Below are 22,408 nucleotides of genomic sequence, written 5' to 3' on the forward strand. Positions count from 1 at the left end.
CTCGAGAGCTGGAGTTCAGTGAGGAGAGGATCAATCTAATAAGAATTGAGAACCCCAACTCACTACAGGACCAAAGCCACGCCCTGCTGAAGCTCTGGACTGACAGGGATGGCAAACATGCCACAGGTATGCTGATATATCACTCCTTATTGTATTATGAATATTTATTATTGATAATTGTAATATTTTCATAATGGCTTATTTACTGTTATGATCTTTTGTTATTATGTTATTATTTCTATACACAGAAACTACACTGATCAAACGACTCACCAAGATCAACAGAATGGACATTGTTCATCTCATCGAAACCAAGATAATGAAGTCCACCCAGGAGGACGCATCATCCCACACCTATGCAGAGATTGAGAGGACCATTGCAATGGATCACAGTGAAGGTATAGTGTACAGTCGTGGTCAAAAGTTTTGAGAATGACACAAATACTAATTTTCACAAAGTCTGCTGCCTCAGTTTTGATGATGGCAATTTGCATATACTCCAGAATGTCATGAAGAGTGATCAGATGAATTGCAATTAATTGCAAAGTCCCTCTTTGCCATGAAAATGAACTTAATCCCCCAAAAACATTTACACTGCATTTCAGCCCTGCCACAAAAGGACCAGCTGCCATCATGTTAGTGATTCTCTCGTTAACACAGGTGAGAGTGTTGACGAGGACAAGGCTGGAGATCACTCTGTCATGCTGATTGAGTTAGAATAACAGACTGGAAGCTTTAAAAGGAGGGTGGTGCTTGAAATCATTGTTCTTCCTCTGTTAACCATGGTTACCTGCAAGGAAACATGTGCCGTCATCATTGCTTTGCACAAAAAGGGCTTCACAGGCAAGGATATTGCTGCTAGTAAGATTGCACCTAAATCAACCATTTATCGGATCATCAAGAACTTCAAGGAGAGAGGTTCAATTGTTGTGAAGAAGGTGTCAGGGCGCCCAAGAAAGTCCAGCAAGCACCAGGACCGTCTCCTAAAGTTGATTCAGCTGCGGGATCGGGGCACCACCAGTGCAGAGCTTGCTCAGGAATGGCAGCAGGCATGTGTGAGTGCATCTGCACGCACAGTGATGCGAAGACTTTTGGAAGATGGCCTGGTGTCAAGAAGGGCAGCAAAGAAGCCACTTCTCTCCAGGAAAAACATCAGGGACAGACTGATATTCTGCAAAAGGTACAGGGATTGGGCTGCTGAGGACTGGGGTAAAGTCATTTTCTCTGATGAATCCCCTTTCCGATTGTTTGGGGCATCAGGAAAACAGCTTGTCCGGAGAAGACAAGGTGAGCGCTACCATCAGTCCTGTGTCATGCCAACAGTAAAGCATCCTGAGACCATTCATGTGTGGGGTTGCTTCTCAGCCAAGGGAGTGGGCTCACTCACAATTTTGCCTAAGAACACAGCCATGAATAAAGAATGGTACCAACACATCCTCCGAGAGCAACTTCTCCCAACCATCCAAGAAAAGTTTGGTGACGACCAATGCCTTTTCCAGCATGATGGAGCACCTTGCCATAAGGCAAAAGTGATAACTAAGTGGCTCGGGGAACAAAACATCTATATTTTGGGTCCATGGCCAGGAAACTCCCCAGACCTTAATCCCATTGAGAACTTGTGGTCGATCCTCAAGAGGCAGGTGGACAACCAAAAACCCATCAGTCAGGATGTGGCCCAGAAGTTAATTGACAGCATGACAGGGCGGATTGCAGAGGTCTTGAAAAAGAAGGGTCAACACTGCAAATATTGACTCTTTGCATAAACTGAATGTAATTGTCAATAAAAGCCTTTGACACTTATGGAATGCTTGTAATTATACTTCAGTATACCATAGTAACATCTGACAACAATATCTCATAACACTGAAGCAGCAAACTTTGTGAAGACCAATACTTGTGTCATTCTCAAAGCTTTTGACCACGACTGTACTACCAAGCAAAATGGAAATGTCCTATGTTTACCGTCATGAGACAGTAAACCTCATGTCATCTTTATCAACCAAAATGTACTAACTATGCCAAAGAGATCACAGGTTAATAACGGTGTCCATATCTATGCCTGTCCAGGTTTCTCTGCCCTCCATGAGGACATAGACAGTCCCCGGCCAGGCAGGCGTACAGACGGCACCCCCAGTGGGCCAGGGTCCAGGCAGGGGCCCTTCATGGTGTCAGAGGAGGACCTCTCCTCCAGCATGTCATCACTGCATGAGACATCAGGGCGGGTAGAGATAGACACTTCAGTAACAGGCCTCCTGAAACACGCCCAGAAGGAGAAGCTGCAGAAAGAGCTGGAGATGACACAGTAAGTCGATCAGTCAGTATAAGAGTGAAGTATTGAGTGAAAGAGAAATTGGTATGGTTAAAAAGGTCTTATGTTGTTTTCTGCTATATTCTGCTAATGGTGTATGGTTGTAGAAACAAACAGTTCAGTCAAATAATCGTGATTTGCATTGTTAAAATCAATAGGAATAAACTGTTTTTAAGAATAACTGTGTGTTATTTTTGCTGGGAGACTTCAAATGTGATTAGATGTTTGACTTCATGTTACTTTTTGTTCCTCAGTTCTGTGGGCGGTACACCACAGAGTGGATCGGAGAAGGCTGAGTCACTACACATGGGCACTTTTAAACAAGTAAGTCCCTTCTTCACCTTGTACCGCACCTCCCCCTACCAGCTCACCTCTCACGTCCTAGATCCTGTCTACAACGGGCCCACCCCTCCCCCCTCACCCTCTCCATCTGTCAAGCATTCTGAGAAGGGGGCACAGCAGGGTGCAGAGTGGGGTGAGGGGTCACTCCAGCCCCCCCAGGCAGAAAGCGACAACAAAGAGTCAACGAATGACCAAGAGTCACCCACTAAAAGTAGTAAGCGTGTCTGTGAGAACCGTCCGTTGTCCATGACCGACTTCGGGGACAGTCTGACTGAATGTGACCAGGCCGAGCCAGACTTCAGTGAGCTGTCTGTGGAGCTAAAGCAAACCTCAAAGTACTACACTTACCTCTCCACCACGCCCATCACTATGACCTCTCAGACAACTGAACGTGTTTCTGAGAAGATCAGTGTTACAGCCAAGCCTATGAATTTACCACTTCCTCAGTCTACTCAGCTTTCTCAGGCTTCTGAGGTGGTACGCCCCAAAGAGACATGTGAGATATTCTCAGAGGATCATATTGACGAGGTGTCACACCGACTTTACGAAGTCCTGTTTGGATATGTAGAGGAGTCAACTAGTGAAGAATCCAAAAAAACACCAATGGAATTGGATGAGGTAGCCGGAACTTACAGAGCCAGCCGGGTTTATGCAGCAGATTCCCCTACCTCCATGCTTTTGATTGATGTAGACCAGGCTACTCTTGACCAGGAAGCTATCTCCACTGAGCTACATCTCAGCCCTGTAGATATCAGTCCCATTACCCTAGAGTCTATCACCTTTGGGGTGGGTAAGGAATCACAGACAATAGCTCAGACATCATCAGACGTGTCAAGAACCACTCAGATTTCGGAGTCGGTCCCAGTAGAATCCATTGTCAGCACTGCATTTATCCAGATGTCACATGACTCAACTGCTGAGACCCCAGGAGAGGTGTCAGCTCCTCCAGTGTCTGACTCCAAATCAGCCAAATCTGTTATAACTGGTGTAGAGTACAGCTTTGAGATAACCTTACCTGAACATAAGCCTTCAAGTCAGGAGGGAGCCTCTAATACAGTCTCATCCGAGTTAGCCATGCCTTTGCCTTTATCCCCTGACTCAGCATCTGAGTATGCTACTAAATTTGTAGTGCATGATCGATCATCTTTGCCAGAGTCAGTGACATCAGATGATAGGTCTGGGTCCCAATCAACTGACTCAAATATACCCGAGTATCGCCCGTCAACACCTGATTCATCCATACTGTTGACTGAGAGTAGAGCCTCATCTCCCGAGTCACTGTCTTCCGATACTGAACTAAGTCTTCTCTTGCCTGGCTTGCCCATACCTCAGTTTAGACCCCTGTCTCCTCTACCGCCCCCTGAGGTTGAATGGGAAACTGCAGAATTACCACCTTATGACCCAGGACGAATGTTCCTAAGTGCCCCTGGAGCTGCATGTAGTCTACTAGCACCAGGGCTAGCAGATGCAGAGGACAGGCCCTTGACACCTATGGTTCCTAACAGGGGAGAGTTTGCCAGAGCGATATCCCCGGGCAGTGAGTATTTAGAGAAGAGTGCATCATCACCTGAATCTACTGGATCAGTCAATGAGCATAGATCACTATCCCCTGATTCTCCCATACCTGAGTTTAGACAGCCATTACCTGAATCGGTTATCTCCACTACAGGGTGTAGGTCATATTCACCTGAATCAGAGACTTCAGAGACTTCAGTGACTTCAGAAACTGAATGTATACTATTGGGGGCTTTTGCCTTTTGGCAGAGACCAGACTCACCTGAGTTAATAGTATCAGATACAGAGGAAAGACCCCTGTCAGCTGAGTCTTTATCAGAGTATAGACCCATGTCACCTACATCACTGATGTTACTGAACGATATCAAAGCATCATCACCTAGATCTACAGGATCAGTAGATGAACACAGATCTCTGTCTCCAGATTCACCAATTCCACAATTTTGGCAATCGGAACCCATTGCTTTAGTGAAGATTTGTAGATCATCATCATCTGAATCTATATTTTCAGATATAGATTATGAAACTGCACCATTACTTTCATTACTTTATAAGGATAGACCTTCATCACCTGAATCAATAGCATCAATAGATGAATATAGAGCGCTATCACCTGACTCACCTATACCTCAGTTTTGGCACATATTACCAGACTCTATTGTTGATCATAGATCTTCTTCACCTGAATCAGTATCATCAGACACTAAATATGTTCCAATGTCTCTGCAGTCTATAGGTACAGAGCATAGATCAGATTCACCTGAAGCTTTAGACTTTGAAAAGGAGATAACGTATTCAGCATTGACTAAATCGAAATCCTCTAAACCCCTTGTTTCTCCATCTGTGACCAAAGTGAAGTTGCCAAAATCTACGACACTTGTTCCAGAAAATGACAAATTGACAGCAGAATCACTTGACACTATTGAACCTAACCCTGTAATGTCAGAACCTGCTAATTCAACAGACATGCAAAATATACAGCTAGATATACAGCGGTCTACTGAAAAGGGCAAAACAAAACTCAATCCATCGTCAACAAAAAAACGAAAATCAAAGTCCTCCGAAACTGAGGCAGCATCTGAATCAGTGACCGAAATTCCTGCTGTAAAACCGTTATCTGAGTCTGTATTACATTTTACAAACCAACCTCCAACGAAACCTGCAGAAGTTGTAACTGCACCTAAACCAGCAAAACCTGAATCTACTAAACCTGAATCTCATGAAGGTCTATCAGCAAATAGTGATGTAGCTCAACCTTCAGAAGATCAAGACATGGTACTATGTGTGTCACCAATAACTGTAACTGAATCAGGTATAAATGTCCCTGAACGTCCACCAATATTAACCGAGTCCGCAACTGCACCATTACTTGAATTTAGTCAACCTGAACCTCAAAAAGGACTATCAGTACCTGACTTAGCTCAACCTTCATCTGTGTCACCAATAACAGTATCTGAATCAGGTATACATGTCCCTCCATCAGCAATACTAGTGCCCGAATACAGACTTGTGTATGATGCAGAGCTTTGGAAGCTTATCTCTCAAATAAATGACCCACAATATGTAGGAGAAACTGACTGTAGTAAAACAGGTGTGTTTGAGTATGCTGGACAAGGAATAGAGTATGAAGAGACAACCGAACCTGAAAATAAATCGTTGTCAATAGATTCTCCAGTTGAGGAGTCGGACTCTAAGCCTGAGTCATTATCAGAGTATAGACCCATGTCATCTTCGTCACTAATGTTGTTGAAGGATATTAAAACAACATCCCCTGGATCAACAGGAACAATGAATAGATCATTATCACCAGATTCCCCTGTACCCAAATATTCACCATTGTTCTGTGAAGCTGTTCAGTTTCAACATAGATCATCGTCACCTGAATCGTTACCAGATGATGAGGTTTCTGAGATATTTGATTCAAGATTTGCAGCTATTGAAAATAGACCCTTATCACCTGAGTCAACTGGTTCAGTCAGTGAGCATAGCTCACTTTCAAAAGACCAAGACATGGTACCTTGTGTGTCACCAGTAACAGTAACTGAATCAGGTGTAGATGTCCCTGAAAGTCCACTAATAATATTCAACTCCACACCCCAATTATTTCCTGAATCGATTAAACCTGAAACTCAGAAAGGACTGTCAGTACCTGATTTAGCCCAAACTCAAAAAGAACCATCTGTGTCACCAATAACAGTATCTGATGAAGGTATACATGTCCCTCCATCAGTAATAAGAGTGCCAGTTTACAAACTTAAGTACGATGCAGAGCTTTGGAAGCTGGTCTCTCCAATACATGATCCCCAGTATGTAGGGGAAACCCCTAAAACTGGTATGTTTGAGTATGCTGAGAGTATCATAGAGTATGTGCAGACAGCAGAAAGAGAAAATCAAACTTCATCAACTGAGGTTACCGAGGACAGACCACTCTCACCTGATTCTGAGTCTGAATATACACTCTCACCTGAGTCAGTTAAGATAACGTCTGCTTTGAGATCAGATTCGTCAGAGTCAGTGAAGTCATTGAAAGCATGTCAATCTTCATCCCCAGATTCCCCCATACCCCAATATTCACTATTCTTCCTTGAAACTGCTCAATCATATCAGAGATCATTGTCACCTGAATCAGTATCTGATGCTGAAGTTGAAGTAGTTGACTCAAAATATTCAATAGTTCTGGGTATTGACACTAGAACGTCCTCTCCTGAATCTATAGGATCAGTCAATGAGCATAGACCACTGTCCCCTGACTCTCCCATACCTGAGTTTAGACAGGCATTACCTGAATCTGCTTTCTCAACTACAAGGTCATCATCACCTGAATCAGTGACTTCGGGTACTTCAGAAATTGAATATATACTATCTGAGGCATTTGCCTTATGGCAAAGACCAGACTCACCTGAATCAATAGCATCTGTAGATGAATACAGGGCACTGTCACCTGATTCACCCATACCTGAGTTTAGACAGGTGTTACCTGAATCTGCTATTTCAACTATTGGGTACAGGTCATCATCACCTGAATCAGTTGATTCAGATATTGAATATACACCACTCATTTCTGAGTCGGTCTTTGATGAGAAGAGACCAGACTCACCTGAGTCAATAATATCAGATACAGAGGAAAGACCCCTATCACCTGAGTCTTTATCAGAGTATAGACCCATGTCACCTGAATCAGCCATGCTACTGACAAACATCAGATCATCTTCTCCTGAATCTACAGCATCAGTGGATGAGTATAGATGTCTGTCTCCAGACTCTCCTGTACCACACTATTTACAGTATTTCCCAGAACCAACTCTGTTTATGTCAGGATACAGGTCAGCGTCACCTGAATCAATATGCTCAAATATGGAATATGAAACAGAGTTATTCTTATATGCCTCAATGCTTTTTGAGGATAGACCCTCATCACCTGAATCAATAGCATCTGTAGATGAATACAGGGCACTATCACCTGAGTCACCCATACCTGAGTTCAGACAGGCAATACCTGAATTTGTTACATCTTCTGTATATAGATATAGATCATCATCACCTGAATCAGTGATTTCAGGCACTTCCGAAATGGAATACATACTATCTGAGACTTTGGCATTTTGGCAGAGACCAGACTCACCTGAATCTACAGCATCAGTGGATGAGTATAGATGTCTGTCTCCAGACTCTCCTGTACCACAATACCTACAATATTTCCCAGAACCAACCATATTTATGACAGGAAGCAGATCCTCATCACCTTCATCAGTATTGTCAGATGAGGAATTTGAAAATGAGTTATTCTTTTGTGCCTCAACGCTTTTTGAGGATAGAGCCTCATCACCTGATTCAATAGCATCTGTAGATGAATACAGGGCACTATCACCTGATTCACCCATACCTGAGTTTAGACAGATTTTACCTAAATCTGCTTTTTCAACCATTGGATACAGATCATCGTCACCTGAATCAGTTGATTCAGATATTGAATATACACCACTCATTTCTGAGTCAGTCTTTGATGAGAAGAGACCAGACTCACCTGAGTCAATAATATCAGATACAGAGGAAAGACCCCTATCACCTGAATCTTTATCAGAGTATAGACCCATGTCACCTGAATCAGCCATGCTACTGACAAACATCAGATCATCTTCTCCTGAATCTACAGCATCAGTGGATGAGTATAGATGTCTGTCTCCAGACTCTCCTCTACCACAATACCTACAATATTTCCCAGAACCAACCATATTTATGACAGGAAGGAGATCATCGTCACCTGTATCAGTATTGTCAGACTTGGAATATGAAACTGAGTTATTCTCATTTACCTCAATGCTTTTTGAGAATAGACCCTCATCACCTGATTCAATAGCATCTGTAGATGAATACAGGGCACTGTCACCTGACTCACCCATACCTGAGTTTAGACAGAATATACTTGAATATTTTGTTGAATGTAGATCGTCGTCACCTGAGTCAGTGACTTCAGATATTGAATATGCCCATTCACCATCAGAATCAGTCATACGAGTGCCCATTTACAAACTTGTGTACGATGCAGACCGTTGGAAGCTGATCTCTCCAATACATGACCCCCAATACGTAGGAGAAACCTTTGCTAGTAAAACAGGTATGTTTGAGTATTGTGGGAGTACAATAGAGAATGTACAGAAATCAGAACAATTAAGTAAAATGTTATCAACTGAGAGTGGGTTAAGATCAGATTCTCCTGAGTCAGTGAAGTCAATGGATGAGCATAGATCTTTATCTCCAGACTCACCAATTCCACAATATTTACAATATTTCCCAGAACCAACAATGTTTATGGCCGGAAGCAGACCATCGTCACCTGATTCAGTGAAATCAGAAGAAATTGGACATATACTATCTGAGGCTTTTGCCTTTTGGCAGAGACCAGGCTCACCTGACTCAATAGCATCTGTAGATGAATACAAGGCCTTGACTCCTGACTCACCCATACCTCAGTTTAGACAAGAATTACCTGAATCTGTTACATATTCTATTGGATATAGATCCTCATCACCTGAATCGGTGACTTCAGATATTGAATATGCACCTTTAATTTCTGAGGTATTCTTTATTGAATCAAGACCAGACTCACCTGAATCAGTAGTATCAGATACTGAGGAAAGACCCCTATCACCTGAGTCTTTATCAGAGTATAGACCCATGTCACCTGAATCAGTCATGCTACTGACAAACATCAGATCATCTTCTCCTGAATCTACAGCATCAGTGGATGACTACAGGTGTCTGTCTCCAGACTCTCCTCTACCACAATACCTACAATATTTCCCAGAACCAACTCTGTTTATGTCAGGATACAGGTCAGCGTCACCTGAATCAATATGCTCAAATATGGAATATGAAACAGAGTTATTCTTATATGGCTCAATACTTTTTGAGGATAGACCCTCATCACCTGAATCAATAGCATCTGTAGATGAATACAGGGCACTATCACCTGAGTCACCCATACCTGAGTTCAGACAGGCAATACCTGAATTTGTTACATCTTCTGTATATAGATATAGATCATCATCACCTGAATCAGTGATTTCAGGCACTTCCGAAAGGGAATACATACTATCTGAGACTTTGGCATTTTGGCAGAGACCAGACTCACCTGAATCTACAGCATCAGTGGATGAGTATAGATGTCTGTCTCCAGACTCTCCTCTACCACAATACTTACAATATTTCCCAGAACCAACTCTGTTTATGGCAGGAAGCAGATCATCATCACCTGCATCAGTATTGTCAGATGATGAATATGATCTTTCTGACATCTTCTTGACACTCTTTTCAGAGAGAGGTAGACCCTCATCACCTGAATCAGTAGCATCAGTTGATGAATACATGGCGCTTTCACCGGACTCACCCATACCTGATTTTTGGCCGCCATTACCTGAATCTATTCCACATTTTATTGGATACAGGTCAACTTCACCTGAATCAATGTGCTCAGATATGGAATGTGGGACTCTGCCCTTAATGTCGTTATTCTATGAAGATAGACCACGATCATTAACATCAGTATGGTCAAACAACGAATTAGAGCTTTCTGATATTTTTTCGACAATATTCACAGATAAAGGCAGACCTTCATCTGAGGTGTTTGCCTTTTGGCAGAGACCAGACTCACCTGAGTCAGTAGTATCAGATACAGAGGAAAGACCCCTATCACCTGAGTCTTTATCAGAGTATAGACCCATGTCACCTGAATCAGTCGTGTTACTGACAAACATCAGATCATCTTCTCCTGAATCTACAGCATCAGTGGATGAGTACAGGTGTCTGTCTCCAGACTCTCCTCTACCACAATACCTACAATATTTCCCAGAACCAACCATATTTATGACAGGAAGCAGATCCTCATCACCTTCATCAGTATTGTCAGATGAGGAATTTGAAAATGAGTTATTCTTTTGTGCCTCAACGCTTTTTGAGGATAGACCCTCATCACCTGATTCAATAGCATCTATAGATGAATACAGGGCACTATCACCTGAGTCACCCATACCTGAGTTTAGACAGGCATTAAGAGAGTCTATCGTTTCAATGATTGGATATAGGTCCTCATCCCCTGAATCATTGACAGATTATGAAACAGAGTCTGAAACAGAATACACTCCTCTGATTTCTGAGATTGAAGATAGACCAGACTCTCCTGATTCAACGGCATCAGTAGATGAGTTTAGAGCTCTGTCACCAGACTCCCCAGTACCCCAGTACACACAGCACGAGCCTACCACACTAGGGACAGGGAATAGATCAGCATCGCCTGAATCAATATGCTCAGATATGGAATCTGAAACAGAGTTATTCTTATATGCCTCAATGCTTTTTGAGGATAGACCCGCATCACCTGAATCAATAGCATCTGTAGATGAATACAGGGCACTATCACCTGATTCACCCATACCTGAGTTTAGACAGGTGTTACCTGAATCTGCTATTTCAACTATTGGGTACAGGTCATCATCACCTGAATCAGTTGATTCAGATATTGAATATACACCACTCATTTCTGAGTCGGTCTTTGATGAGAAGAGACCAGACTCACCTGAGTCAATAGTATCAGATACAGAGGAAAGACCCCTATCACCTGAGTCTTTATCAGAGTATAGACCCATGTCACCTGAATCAGCCATGCTACTGACAAACATCAGATCATCTTCTCCTGAATCTACAGCATCAGTGGATGAGTACAGGTGTCTGTCTCCAGACTCTCCTCTACCACAATACCTACAATATTTCCCAGAATCAACCATGTTTATTACAGGAAGCAGATCATCGTCACCTGTATCAGTATTGTCAGATTTGGAACATGAAACTGAGTTATTCTCATTTACCTCAATGCTTTTTGAGAATAGACCCGCATCACCTGATTCAATAGCATCTGTAGATGAATACAGGGCACTGTCACCTGACTCACCCATACCTGAGTTTAGACAGAATATACTTGAATATTTTGTTGAATGTAGATCGTCGTCACCTGAGTCAGTGACTTCAGATATTGAATATGCCCATTCACCATCAGAATCAGTCATACGAGTGCCCATTTACAAACTTGTGTACGATGCAGACCGTTGGAAGCTGATCTCTCCAATACATGACCCCCAATACGTAGGAGAAACCTTTGCTAGTAAAACAGGTATGTTTGAGTATTGTGGGAGTACAATAGAGAATGTACAGAAATCAGAACAATTAAGTCAAATGTTATCAACCGAGAGTGGGTTAAGATCAGATTCTCCTGAGTCAGTGAAGTCAATGGATGAGCATAGATCTTTATCTCCAGACTCACCAATTCCACAATATTTACAATATTTCCCAGAACCAACAATGTTTATGGCCGGAAGCAGACCATCGTCACCTGATTCAGTGAAATCAGAAGAAATTGGACATATACTATCTGAGGCTTTTGCCTTTTGGCAGAGACCAGGCTCACCTGACTCAATGGCATCTGTAGATGAATACAGGGCCTTGACTCCTGACTCACCCATTCCTCAGTTTAGACAAGAATTACCTGAATCTGTTACATATTCTATTGGATATAGATCCTCATCACCTGAATCAGTGACTTCAGATATTGAATATGCACCTTTAATTTCTGAGGTATTCTTTATTGAATCAAGACCAGACTCACCTGAGTCAATAGTATCAGATACAGAGGAAAGACCCCTATCACCTGAGTCTTTATCAGAGTATAGACCCATGTCACCTGAATCAGTCATGCTACTGACAAACATCAGATCATCTTCTCCTGAATCTACAGCATCAGTGGATGAGTACAGGTGTCTGTCTCCAGACTCTCCTCTACCACAATACCTACAATATTTCCCAGAACCAACCATATTTATGACAGGAAGCAGATCCCCGTCACCTTCATCGGTATTGTCAGATGAGGAATTTGAAAATGAGTTATTATTTTGTGCCTCAACGCTTTTTGAGGATAGAGCCTCATCACCTGATTCAATAGCATCTATAGATGAATACAGGGCACTATCACCTGAGTCACCCATACCTGAGTTTAGACAGGCATTAAGAGAGTCTATCGTTTCAATGATTGGATATAGGTCCTCATCCCCTGAATCATTGGCAGATTATGAAACAGAGTCTGAATCAGAATACACTCCTCTGATTTCTGAGATTGACGATAGACCAGACTCTCCTGATTCAACGGCATCAGTAGATGAGTTTAGAGCTCTGTCACCAGACTCCCCAGTACCCCAGTACACACAGCACGAACCTACCACACTAGGGACAGGGAATAGATCAGCATCGCCTGAATCAATATGCTCAGATATGGAATCTGAAACAGAGTTATTCTTATATGCCTCAATGCTTTTTGAGAATAGACCCGCATCACCTGAATCAATAGCATCTGTAGATGAATACAGGGCACTATCACCTGATTCACCCATACCTGAGTTTAGACAGGTGTTACCTGAATCTGCTATTTCAACTATTGGGTACAGGTCATCATCACCTGAATCAGTTGATTCAGATATTGAATATACACCACTCATTTCTGAGTCGGTCTTTGATGAGAAGAGACCAGACTCACCTGAGTCAATAATATCAGATACAGAGGAAAGACCCCTATCACCTGAGTCTTTATCAGAGTATAGACCCATGTCACCTGAATCAGCCATGCTACTGACAAACATCAGATCATCTTCTCCTGAATCTACAGCATCAGTGGATGAGTATAGATGTCTGTCTCCAGACTCTCCTCTACCACACTATTTACAGTATTTCCCAGAACCAACTCTGTTTATGTCAGGATACAGGTCAGCGTCACCTGAATCAATATGCTCAAATATGGAATATGAAACAGAGTTATTCTTATATGCCTCAATGCTTTTTGAGGATAGACCCTCATCACCTGAATCAATAGCATCTGTAGATGAATACAGGGCACTATCACCTGAGTCACCCATACCTGAGTTCAGACAGGCAATACCTGAATTTGTTACATCTTCTGTATATAGATATAGATCATCATCACCTGAATCAGTGATTTCAGGCACTTCCGAAATGGAATACATACTATCTGAGACTTTGGCATTTTGGCAGAGACCAGACTCACCTGAATCTACAGCATCAGTGGATGAGTATAGATGTCTGTCTCCAGACTCTCCTCTACCACAATACTTACAATATTTCCCAGAACCAACTCTGTTTATGGCAGGAAGCAGATCATCATCACCTGCATCAGTATTGTCAGATGATGAATATGATCTTTCTGACATCTTCTTGACACTCTTTTCAGAGAGAGGTAGACCCTCATCACCTGAATCAGTAGCATCAGTTGATGAATACATGGCGCTTTCACCGGACTCACCCATACCTGATTTTTGGCCGCCATTACCTGAATCTATTCCACATTTTATTGGATACAGGTCAACTTCACCTGAATCAATGTGCTCAGATATGGAATGTGGGACTCTGCCCTTAATGTCGTTATTCTATGAAGATAGACCACGATCATTAACATCAGTATGGTCAAACAACGAATTAGAGCTTTCTGATATTTTTTCGACAATATTCACAGATAAAGGCAGACCTTCATCTGAGGTGTTTGCCTTTTGGCAGAGACCAGACTCACCTGAGTCAGTAGTATCAGATACAGAGGAAAGACCCCTATCACCTGAGTCTTTATCAGAGTATAGACCCATGTCACCTGAATCAGTCGTGTTACTGACAAACATCAGATCATCTTCTCCTGAATCTACAGCATCAGTGGATGAGTACAGGTGTCTGTCTCCAGACTCTCCTCTACCACAATACCTACAATATTTCCCAGAACCAACCATATTTATGACAGGAAGCAGATCCTCATCACCTTCATCAGTATTGTCAGATGAGGAATTTGAAAATGAGTTATTCTTTTGTGCCTCAACGCTTTTTGAGGATAGACCCTCATCACCTGATTCAATAGCATCTATAGATGAATACAGGGCGCTATCACCTGAGTCACCCATACCTGAGTTTAGACAGGCATTAAGAGAGTCTATCGTTTCAATGATTGGATATAGGTCCTCATCCCCTGAATCATTGGCAGATTATGAAACAGAATCTGAAACAGAATACACTCCTCTGATTTCTGAGATTGAAGATAGACCAGACACTCCTGATTCAACGGCATCAGTAGATGAGTTTAGAGCTCTGTCACCAGACTCCCCAGTACCCCAGTACACACAGCACGAAACTACTACACTAGTGACAGGGAATAGATCAGCATCGCCTGAATCAATATGCTCAGATATGGAATCTGAAACAGAGTTCATCTTACATGACTCAATGCTTTTTGAGAATAGACCTGCATCACCTGAATCAATAGCATCTGTAGATGAATACAGGGCACTGTCACCTGATTCACCCATACCTGAGTTTAGACAGGCATTACGAGAGTCTATTGTTTCAATGATTGGATGTAGGTCCTCATCCCCTGAATCAGCGGCTTCAGATATAGAATATGCACCACTCATTTCTGAATCGGTCTTTGATGAGAAGAGACCAGACTCACCTGAATCAGTAGCATCAGTGAATGGGCATAGGTCTTTGTCACCTCAGTCACCAATTCCACAATTTACACAGATCGCACTTGGGTCTTCCACAGTAGAAACAGGATATAGGTCTTCATCCCCATTATCAATAACATCAGACATGGAATTCGTGTTGGTATATTCTGACAAATCCTGTCCTGACAACAGAGCAGTAACGCCTGAATCAGTGGCATCAGCTGATGAACATGGACCAGCAACACTTTGGAAGCGTATCTCTCAAATACATGACCCCCAATATTTAGGAGAAACCTTCTTGAGTAAAACCGGCTTCTTGAAGTATACTGGTAGTAGCGAAGCATATGTAGAGACTCCTCCTGGTGAGGAAGAATATGCTCTAGGTAGCACTGAGCTCAGTCCAGAATCTCTACCTGGTCCACAAGTGGAACCTTCAGTAACTACCACTGAAACAGCCAAGATCGATCATGATGTAGCTTTGTCTGAGAGTATAGAGTACGTACAGACTACTCCAGAGGAGAGAGAAGTTGCTCAAGGTAGCACTGAGCTCAGCACAGAAGCTCTACCAGATTGGCAAGTGGAACCTTCACAAACTACAACTGAGACAGTCCAGATTGATCATGATGGCGCTCCTAGTGTTCCAAGCGTATCTGATATAGTTGTACCTGAATCACCAGCTGCAGAAGTAGTATCTGAGTATACATTTGAAACAGGTCACAGATCAGCTTCCCCTCACTCCAAATCAGACTCTGAAGATGGATGGGTCATAGTGTCTGTATCAGAGACAGAGGATAAGCCTCGATCACCTGAGTCATTACCTGACTGCCGACCCATATCACCTGCAACATTGGTGTTAAAGGCAGATGTTGGAATATCATCACCTGAATCTGTGTTATTAGAGAAACAAGTTGAGAAGGATAGACCGTTATCCCCTGAGTCTGTTGAATACAGAACCATGTCCCTAGAATCAGCGATGTCAATGGATAAGGTTAGATCATCTTCACCTGAATCAATGCATGAGATCAATGACAATAGGTCTCTTTCTTCAGACTCACCCATCCCTCAGTATACAATATCAGGTGTGTCAGGTATGGATTCATGTAATATGGAGTATGCCACAATAGAACACAGGTCATCATCACCTGAATCAATGTCTTCTGGCTCTGAGTATGAGCTAATGGTCATATCATCGTCAGCATTAGAGAGTAGGCCATCCTCACCTGATTCCCTAGAATCAGTCAGCAGGAATAGACGACTATCGCCTGACTCACCAGTGCCTGAGTTTATGAGGATATTATCTCAGTACTTCATGGAACCCCGGGCCCTTAGTGATAGAACGTCTTCACCTGAATCTGTGTCATCAGACACTGTATTCATAGCGTTACCTGTAGATTATTGGGCCGATGTCTCCCGAAGGCAGCAGTCTCCTGAATCAGGTGCATCAGATGAAGAGTTAAGTTTAGTTATTACAGGTACAGAAACAATGACATTTAAAGCAGGTACGTTGAGTCATGTGACATCTGTTTTAACGTCTGAGCGTATCCCAATGTCGCCCAAGGAAAATACCTTGGATGTTACTCTATTGTCAGTTCCAGCCACTGAATTTGAAATAGAGCAGGGACAAATGACCACGACAGATCAAGGCTTACCAAGGGTTAGTGGACTAGTAGCAGAAATGGTTACTACATCTACGGAACAGGCACAGACAAAGCATGGTTCAGAGCATGCTGAAACCATCCCAACTCCCCAAGCCACTATTGGTTTGAAAAACGTCAAAAGGGTCCAGAAAGATGTCCCAGTAAAGCAACAACCAGTGAAGGTCCAGGACAGAAGAGAGGAAGAAGTAGAGGTCCTGCGCCTCAGTGCTGATTCAATAAAAACCCAGGAAGCCCCACAGAGGGTAAGAGAGAGAGCACGATAAAGCTGACTTTGCACGTGCTATGGAATGATGTAATAACTCCCAATTCTAATGGAGGATGACAATAACACTGTGTGGTCGAAATGGATGTCTGGATTCACCAATGGGTTTCGGCAAAATGGAGTGTATCTATGGAATGTTTGTAAGATCACAATGCACTTGGATGGTGTGTGATGTAACTAACCAATTCTGACTCATCTGAGCTCTTAGTAAGTTTGTGTGGAAGCATATTGCTATTACTGTAACTTTGTTGGGCACTGTGATGTTGACCTTTAGAATTGCTTGGTTTGTTCTCCAATGTTATTGCAGTGATTTAAATGTGACATGGTGTTGTGGGAGAACATTTCTAACGAGACCTTAGTCAAGCAAGTACTCTCATGTGATGCAGTTTGTTGATGGGATTTTATTGGAGCATGCCAACTGACTTGCTGTAACAACACATTTGAAGTATCCTTGTTCAAGTGATGTCAACATTTACTTCCAGGCTCTGTCTCAAACAGCCAAGGAAATACAGTTGAAGACCAGTTATGGAAAGATGCAAAGCAAATTAGAGTCTACCACGATAACGGAAAGTACTTTACATGAGGAAAGGGCAATATTAGACTTGAGTCAAGAAACCAGCGTATCAGGTCTAGCATCTACTAAGCAGACAAAGAGAGCCACAGGCTACGAACCTCTGATAGCAACCCCATTGCAGATCAGTGAACAAGACCCGTTCTCTACCCATAGAGCAGTGACACCTAAACTAAAGGTATTTGACTCTGCCACTCAGGAATTCTCAGACTGGAGTGAATGTACACAAGAGGAATTCGAGGAGACTCATTCGGGTGAGTTATTTTCGCCGATGTCGAGCCAATTCCTGGTGCCATCAGATTACGAGGCCGTGTTTTCCGGACGCCACTCTCTGAGAGTCTCTGAGTGTAGCCAGGTGTCCCCCACTGATATGAGTCCAGTTTCTCCAGTCTTCAGTGACCCTCTGTCAGATAAGGGTCAGGTCACAACCACCACCTTGATGGGTCCTGAGTTCGCTTCCAAGTCTGCTACACCTGGATCTGCAGAAGCCTTTGAATTCTCGCCAGACTTTAAGAGAGTGATCTGCGAATTTGAGAAAACACTCTCTTCATTTGGGCCAGTTGTCCAATCAGATTCCGTCCAAGAAAATTCAGACCTGGAGTTCTTTGACTGCAAAGATGACTTCTCAGACTTCTCAGAGCCAGAGGATCTGGAGCCAGAGGAACCGGAGGTCCTCTACCACATCGAGGAGCCTCCGTCCCCAACCCCCTTCGGCAGCACTCCGGAAACGGGCTTCCTCAAAGGAAGCCCTGTATGCAGCGCACAGTTCCTACGGGTGGATGACCATAATCGCTTCTCTTTGGGTAGTGAAAGTCTTGGGGACTATGGCATTTATGACAGACCAGAAAGTGAAAGTGAAACTGTACCCACGTGTGAGGAGCTTCCATCCAGGTCGCAGGCAGGGTACGATGACGATGAATACTCTCTGGAACGGGTAAGACATCAAGCATGACGACTGCACCCTGCCCTGGCTTGTGTCCCAGCTTCTCAGGCTGATTGCAGTGTTACCACAGTCCAGAGATGACATCAACTGACTCAAACACAGAGACTAATACAAGAAGCTTATGCATGTGTGCATACTTACCAAACAATACACTCTAGGTCAAACCACTTCAAAGTGGGGTTATTGACCAACACAATGGAATAATCATGTGACAAAAGCCTGCTCAATATTGAAAATACTTAATTATGAGAATGCTTTTTTGCTGTGTTTGCAAATGATTCTTATATTTTCAGCTAGGTTATCTGATACAATGAACAGTACATACAAATACATTCTATAAAAAAATATTGTGAAATAATTACCTTCACTGTCACTGTCAATACTTCATATTCCACTTCAACATTCCATACAGAAGTACTTGTTTGCATCTTTGACCACAATTTCTTTGGATTATCATTGCCATATCTTGCATGGCTGGTTTTGTTGAACATTGTTGTACAACTGTGCCTCCTCTTCATCTTCCATCTCCACCTCTCTCATACTGTATATTTTCTATTTACATTTCTATCAGGTCTACAATAGCCTACTTTTGAATGCCTTTTTGGCATCCTTATGAGAGAAAAGTAAAGAGCCAAGAAAGATAAAAGAAGGAACACTTGCCTGTTGCTCTGTGCCTGCAGTAACAGTGCCTGAAGTAACTATACAAAATGTGTAACCATGTTATAATGATCTACTATGGCCACAATGGCTGTGTGCTGTCTCTCAGGAGATAAATGAGGAGCTAGGGTTGCTGTCGTCGGATAGCTCAGAGGAGGAGGTGTTGACCACCAGGGTGGTCCGACGCAGAGTTATCATCCAGGTATACGGCATTAAAGAGCATGTGGAGAAATGGGCCCTGCCCTAGTGTGCTGTGTTGCTGGGTCTAGATGGGAGTTGAGTTTTGTTGCTGTGCTGCACTTCACTTTTCTCAAATTTTGATTTGTATTTCATTCTGTCTCTGCTATGTTTCCTACTGCACCCTCATATGCCATATCATTTTGTTCTGTGACAGATTGATTCAATCTTCATGGTCTTAGATAATGATTGAAAACGGTTTATTTCCTTTTTGAGTGGGGTTTACGATGTTTCAACCGGTTCTTCTGTGGACTTACTGTGCTTGTCTTAACTGCAGTATGTGTTCCAGTTGTATGACTGTGTATCTGTTCTCTCACCAGGCGGATGATCTGCCAGACATCCCTCCGCAAACAGTGACAGAGGAACAGTACATGGATGAGCATGGAAACATGGTAGTCAAGAAGGTAAAGGGACATTTTGCATCTACATTCACTGTATAACAGACACTTAACTCTAGAACATAGCCCGATTTACAGTAGAGCTCAACTACATACTGTAACTACTATATATCCATGTTTGTCAATTATAAAGTTATCTCCTCAGGCAAATACTGTACGTGTGTATTATTTTATATGACCGAGTCGTGCTGCTCAGTGCTCAACCAGTGGTAACTTTTCTCTCTTTCTTGTCTCTCTCCCCCAGATCACGCGGAAGGTGATCCGTAAGTACTTCTCTCCAGACGGCGTAGAGAGAGAGGAGGTGACGGTGGAGGGATCTCACCAGGAGATGGTCAGTGTGGAGGAAGGAGACGGCTTCTCCAAGGTAGTGAAGAGGACAGTGGTCCGGAGCGAGGGAGATCAGACCGAGGTCAGTCCGTCTGTATGTGTGTCTGTCTGCTGTCTTTGTGTCTATAGACTTTCTTTGGGGTCAATATTACAGTATTTCTGAAAACGATTGTGTATTACATGGTTTACATATACTGTGGATATTGTGATGTCACAAGGGTGTCTGGCCTTAAAGTGGAACTGACAGGGTTTTAACTACTTTGTAGATATGAAACAAACAGACAATCATAATATCAGTCAGAAATATCTAATGTCCAGTTCATGCTTCAAAACCAACTTTATAAGAGGTTTTAAAAAGATGTTATATTTTGCTAAAAATTCCATGACGTACAGTAAGTCATTGTTGGCAAAATAGACGGATGCAGTTCAATGCATGATTGATATAATTCACCAATAAATGTATTGGTAGTCCAAAAAATATTGCTATCAGGTTGTTAATCACAGCTGGCCTGGTACATTGTTTGCTGCCTCCACCCATTCGGGATGCACTGTTTCAGTTTTAATTACTCAATATGTTGACCAAAAAACTGATGACTGTAACTAAGGTTGGGAATGTCAATACAAACAAACTAGCAAGGGCAATGATCACAAGTCAGTCATAACGTGGCTAATAGGCTTGCGCATGTGTCAAACACAAAGCCCGCGGGCCGAATAGGACACACAAGCGAGAATAAATGAGTCAACAGTTGAGTCATCTACTTCATGAAATTACAGCCTGATGCGCTCGCATCGGTGAATTCAACTTCAATTGCGCTGCTTTCGTGTGTCCCATTAACAGCACGCAGTGGAGGGAAAGTGTACAGACACATGCCACAGTCCTAGCTATGCTACTAAAATGTTGCAGTCTGGCTTTGGTTTTTAACCTCTATGGGATCGGTGTCCCGTATACGGGACGGTTGAGCTAACGTGCGCTAATGTGATTAGCATGACTGTTGTAAGTAACAGCAAACTTTCCAGGACATAGACATGTCTTATATGGGCAGAAAGCTTCAATTCTTGTTAATCTAACTGCAGTGTCCAATTTACATTAGCTATTACAATGAAAAATACCATGCTATTGTTTGAGGAGAGTGCACAACAACAAAATACTTATCACGACAACTAGTTTGATACATTCACCTCTGAAGGTAAATAATGTACTTACATTCAGTAATCTTGCTCTGATTTGTCATCCTAAGTGTCCCAGAGATAAAATGTAGCATAGTTTTGTTAGATAAAATACATTTTTATATTCAAATGTAGGAACTGGGTTCTACAGTTTGTACCCCTGCTGTCTCTGGCTCCACACCCACCCCGCCCGGCCATCTGATGTGTGAAAGTTAGTGTATAAGCTAATAATCCATAATGTATGACATTACTGGGAGTGTGTAAACATACATTTTGTATTACCATATCATTTTTGTATGTTCTCTATAGTTATGTACTTGAAAATGTATCAATTGACCAATTCGGCACATTTGGGCAGACTTGATACAAAATAGTCCAGTATTGCAATGCTTCACTGGATCCATCTGAAACGTTGCACACATACTGCTGCCATCTAGTGCCCAAAATCTAAATTGTGCCTAAACTGCAATATTATATTGTGGCCTTTCTCTTGCATTTCAAAGATGATTAAAAAATATATATGAAAACGCATGTTTTTTTGTTTGTATTATCTTTTACCAGATCTAATGTGTTATATTCTCCTACATGAATTTAACATTTCCACAAACTTCAAAGAGCTTCCTTTCAAATGGTAACAAGAATATGCATATCCTTTTCAGGTCCAGGTCCTGAAAATTTAAAAAAAGTGTCCGATCCTAAAGAGGTTAAAGCTTGACAATGAATAGCCAAAAAACAAAACCTGCAACAAAACACCATGCAAAGGAGAAACATGTAGTCCTATTACAGCAACATGGCTGCCAGATAGAACACAACACCTCCCATAACCCCCTGTGCTAGGTCACTTGGCCAATTAAGCAGATGGGTGAATACATCCCATCACACACAAGCATTTCGCTACATCTGCAATAACATCTGCAAAATATGTGTATGCGACCAATAAAATGTGATTTGATTTGGTTAAATTGGCAGCACCTGGGATATACTGTA

At 42.4% G+C, this 22,408-nt stretch overlaps 1 protein-coding gene across 1 annotated transcript in view; it reads left to right on the plus strand.

Moving 5' to 3' along the window:
- The window catches only part of LOC311113006 (ankyrin-2-like), a gene marked incomplete at its 5' end in the record, with an annotated part of 103,136 nt that overhangs the window by 74,223 nt on the left and 6,505 nt on the right, over nt 1-22,408 (plus strand). Inside the window, 8 exons of the mRNA XM_084156127.1 lie at nt 7-126; nt 249-398; nt 2,068-2,302; nt 2,563-3,146; nt 17,992-18,626; nt 19,402-19,494; nt 19,850-19,933; nt 20,172-20,336. Of these exons, the coding sequence (XP_084012253.1) occupies nt 7-126; nt 249-398; nt 2,068-2,302; nt 2,563-3,146; nt 17,992-18,626; nt 19,402-19,494; nt 19,850-19,933; nt 20,172-20,336 (2,066 nt within the window). The remainder of the gene's footprint in view (nt 1-6; nt 127-248; nt 399-2,067; nt 2,303-2,562; nt 3,147-17,991; nt 18,627-19,401; nt 19,495-19,849; nt 19,934-20,171; nt 20,337-22,408) is intronic.

This window comes from Coregonus lavaretus (assembly GCF_964263955.1).
Source record: "Coregonus lavaretus genome assembly, chromosome: 39".
Classification (NCBI taxonomy): Eukaryota; Metazoa; Chordata; class Actinopteri; order Salmoniformes; family Salmonidae; genus Coregonus; species Coregonus lavaretus.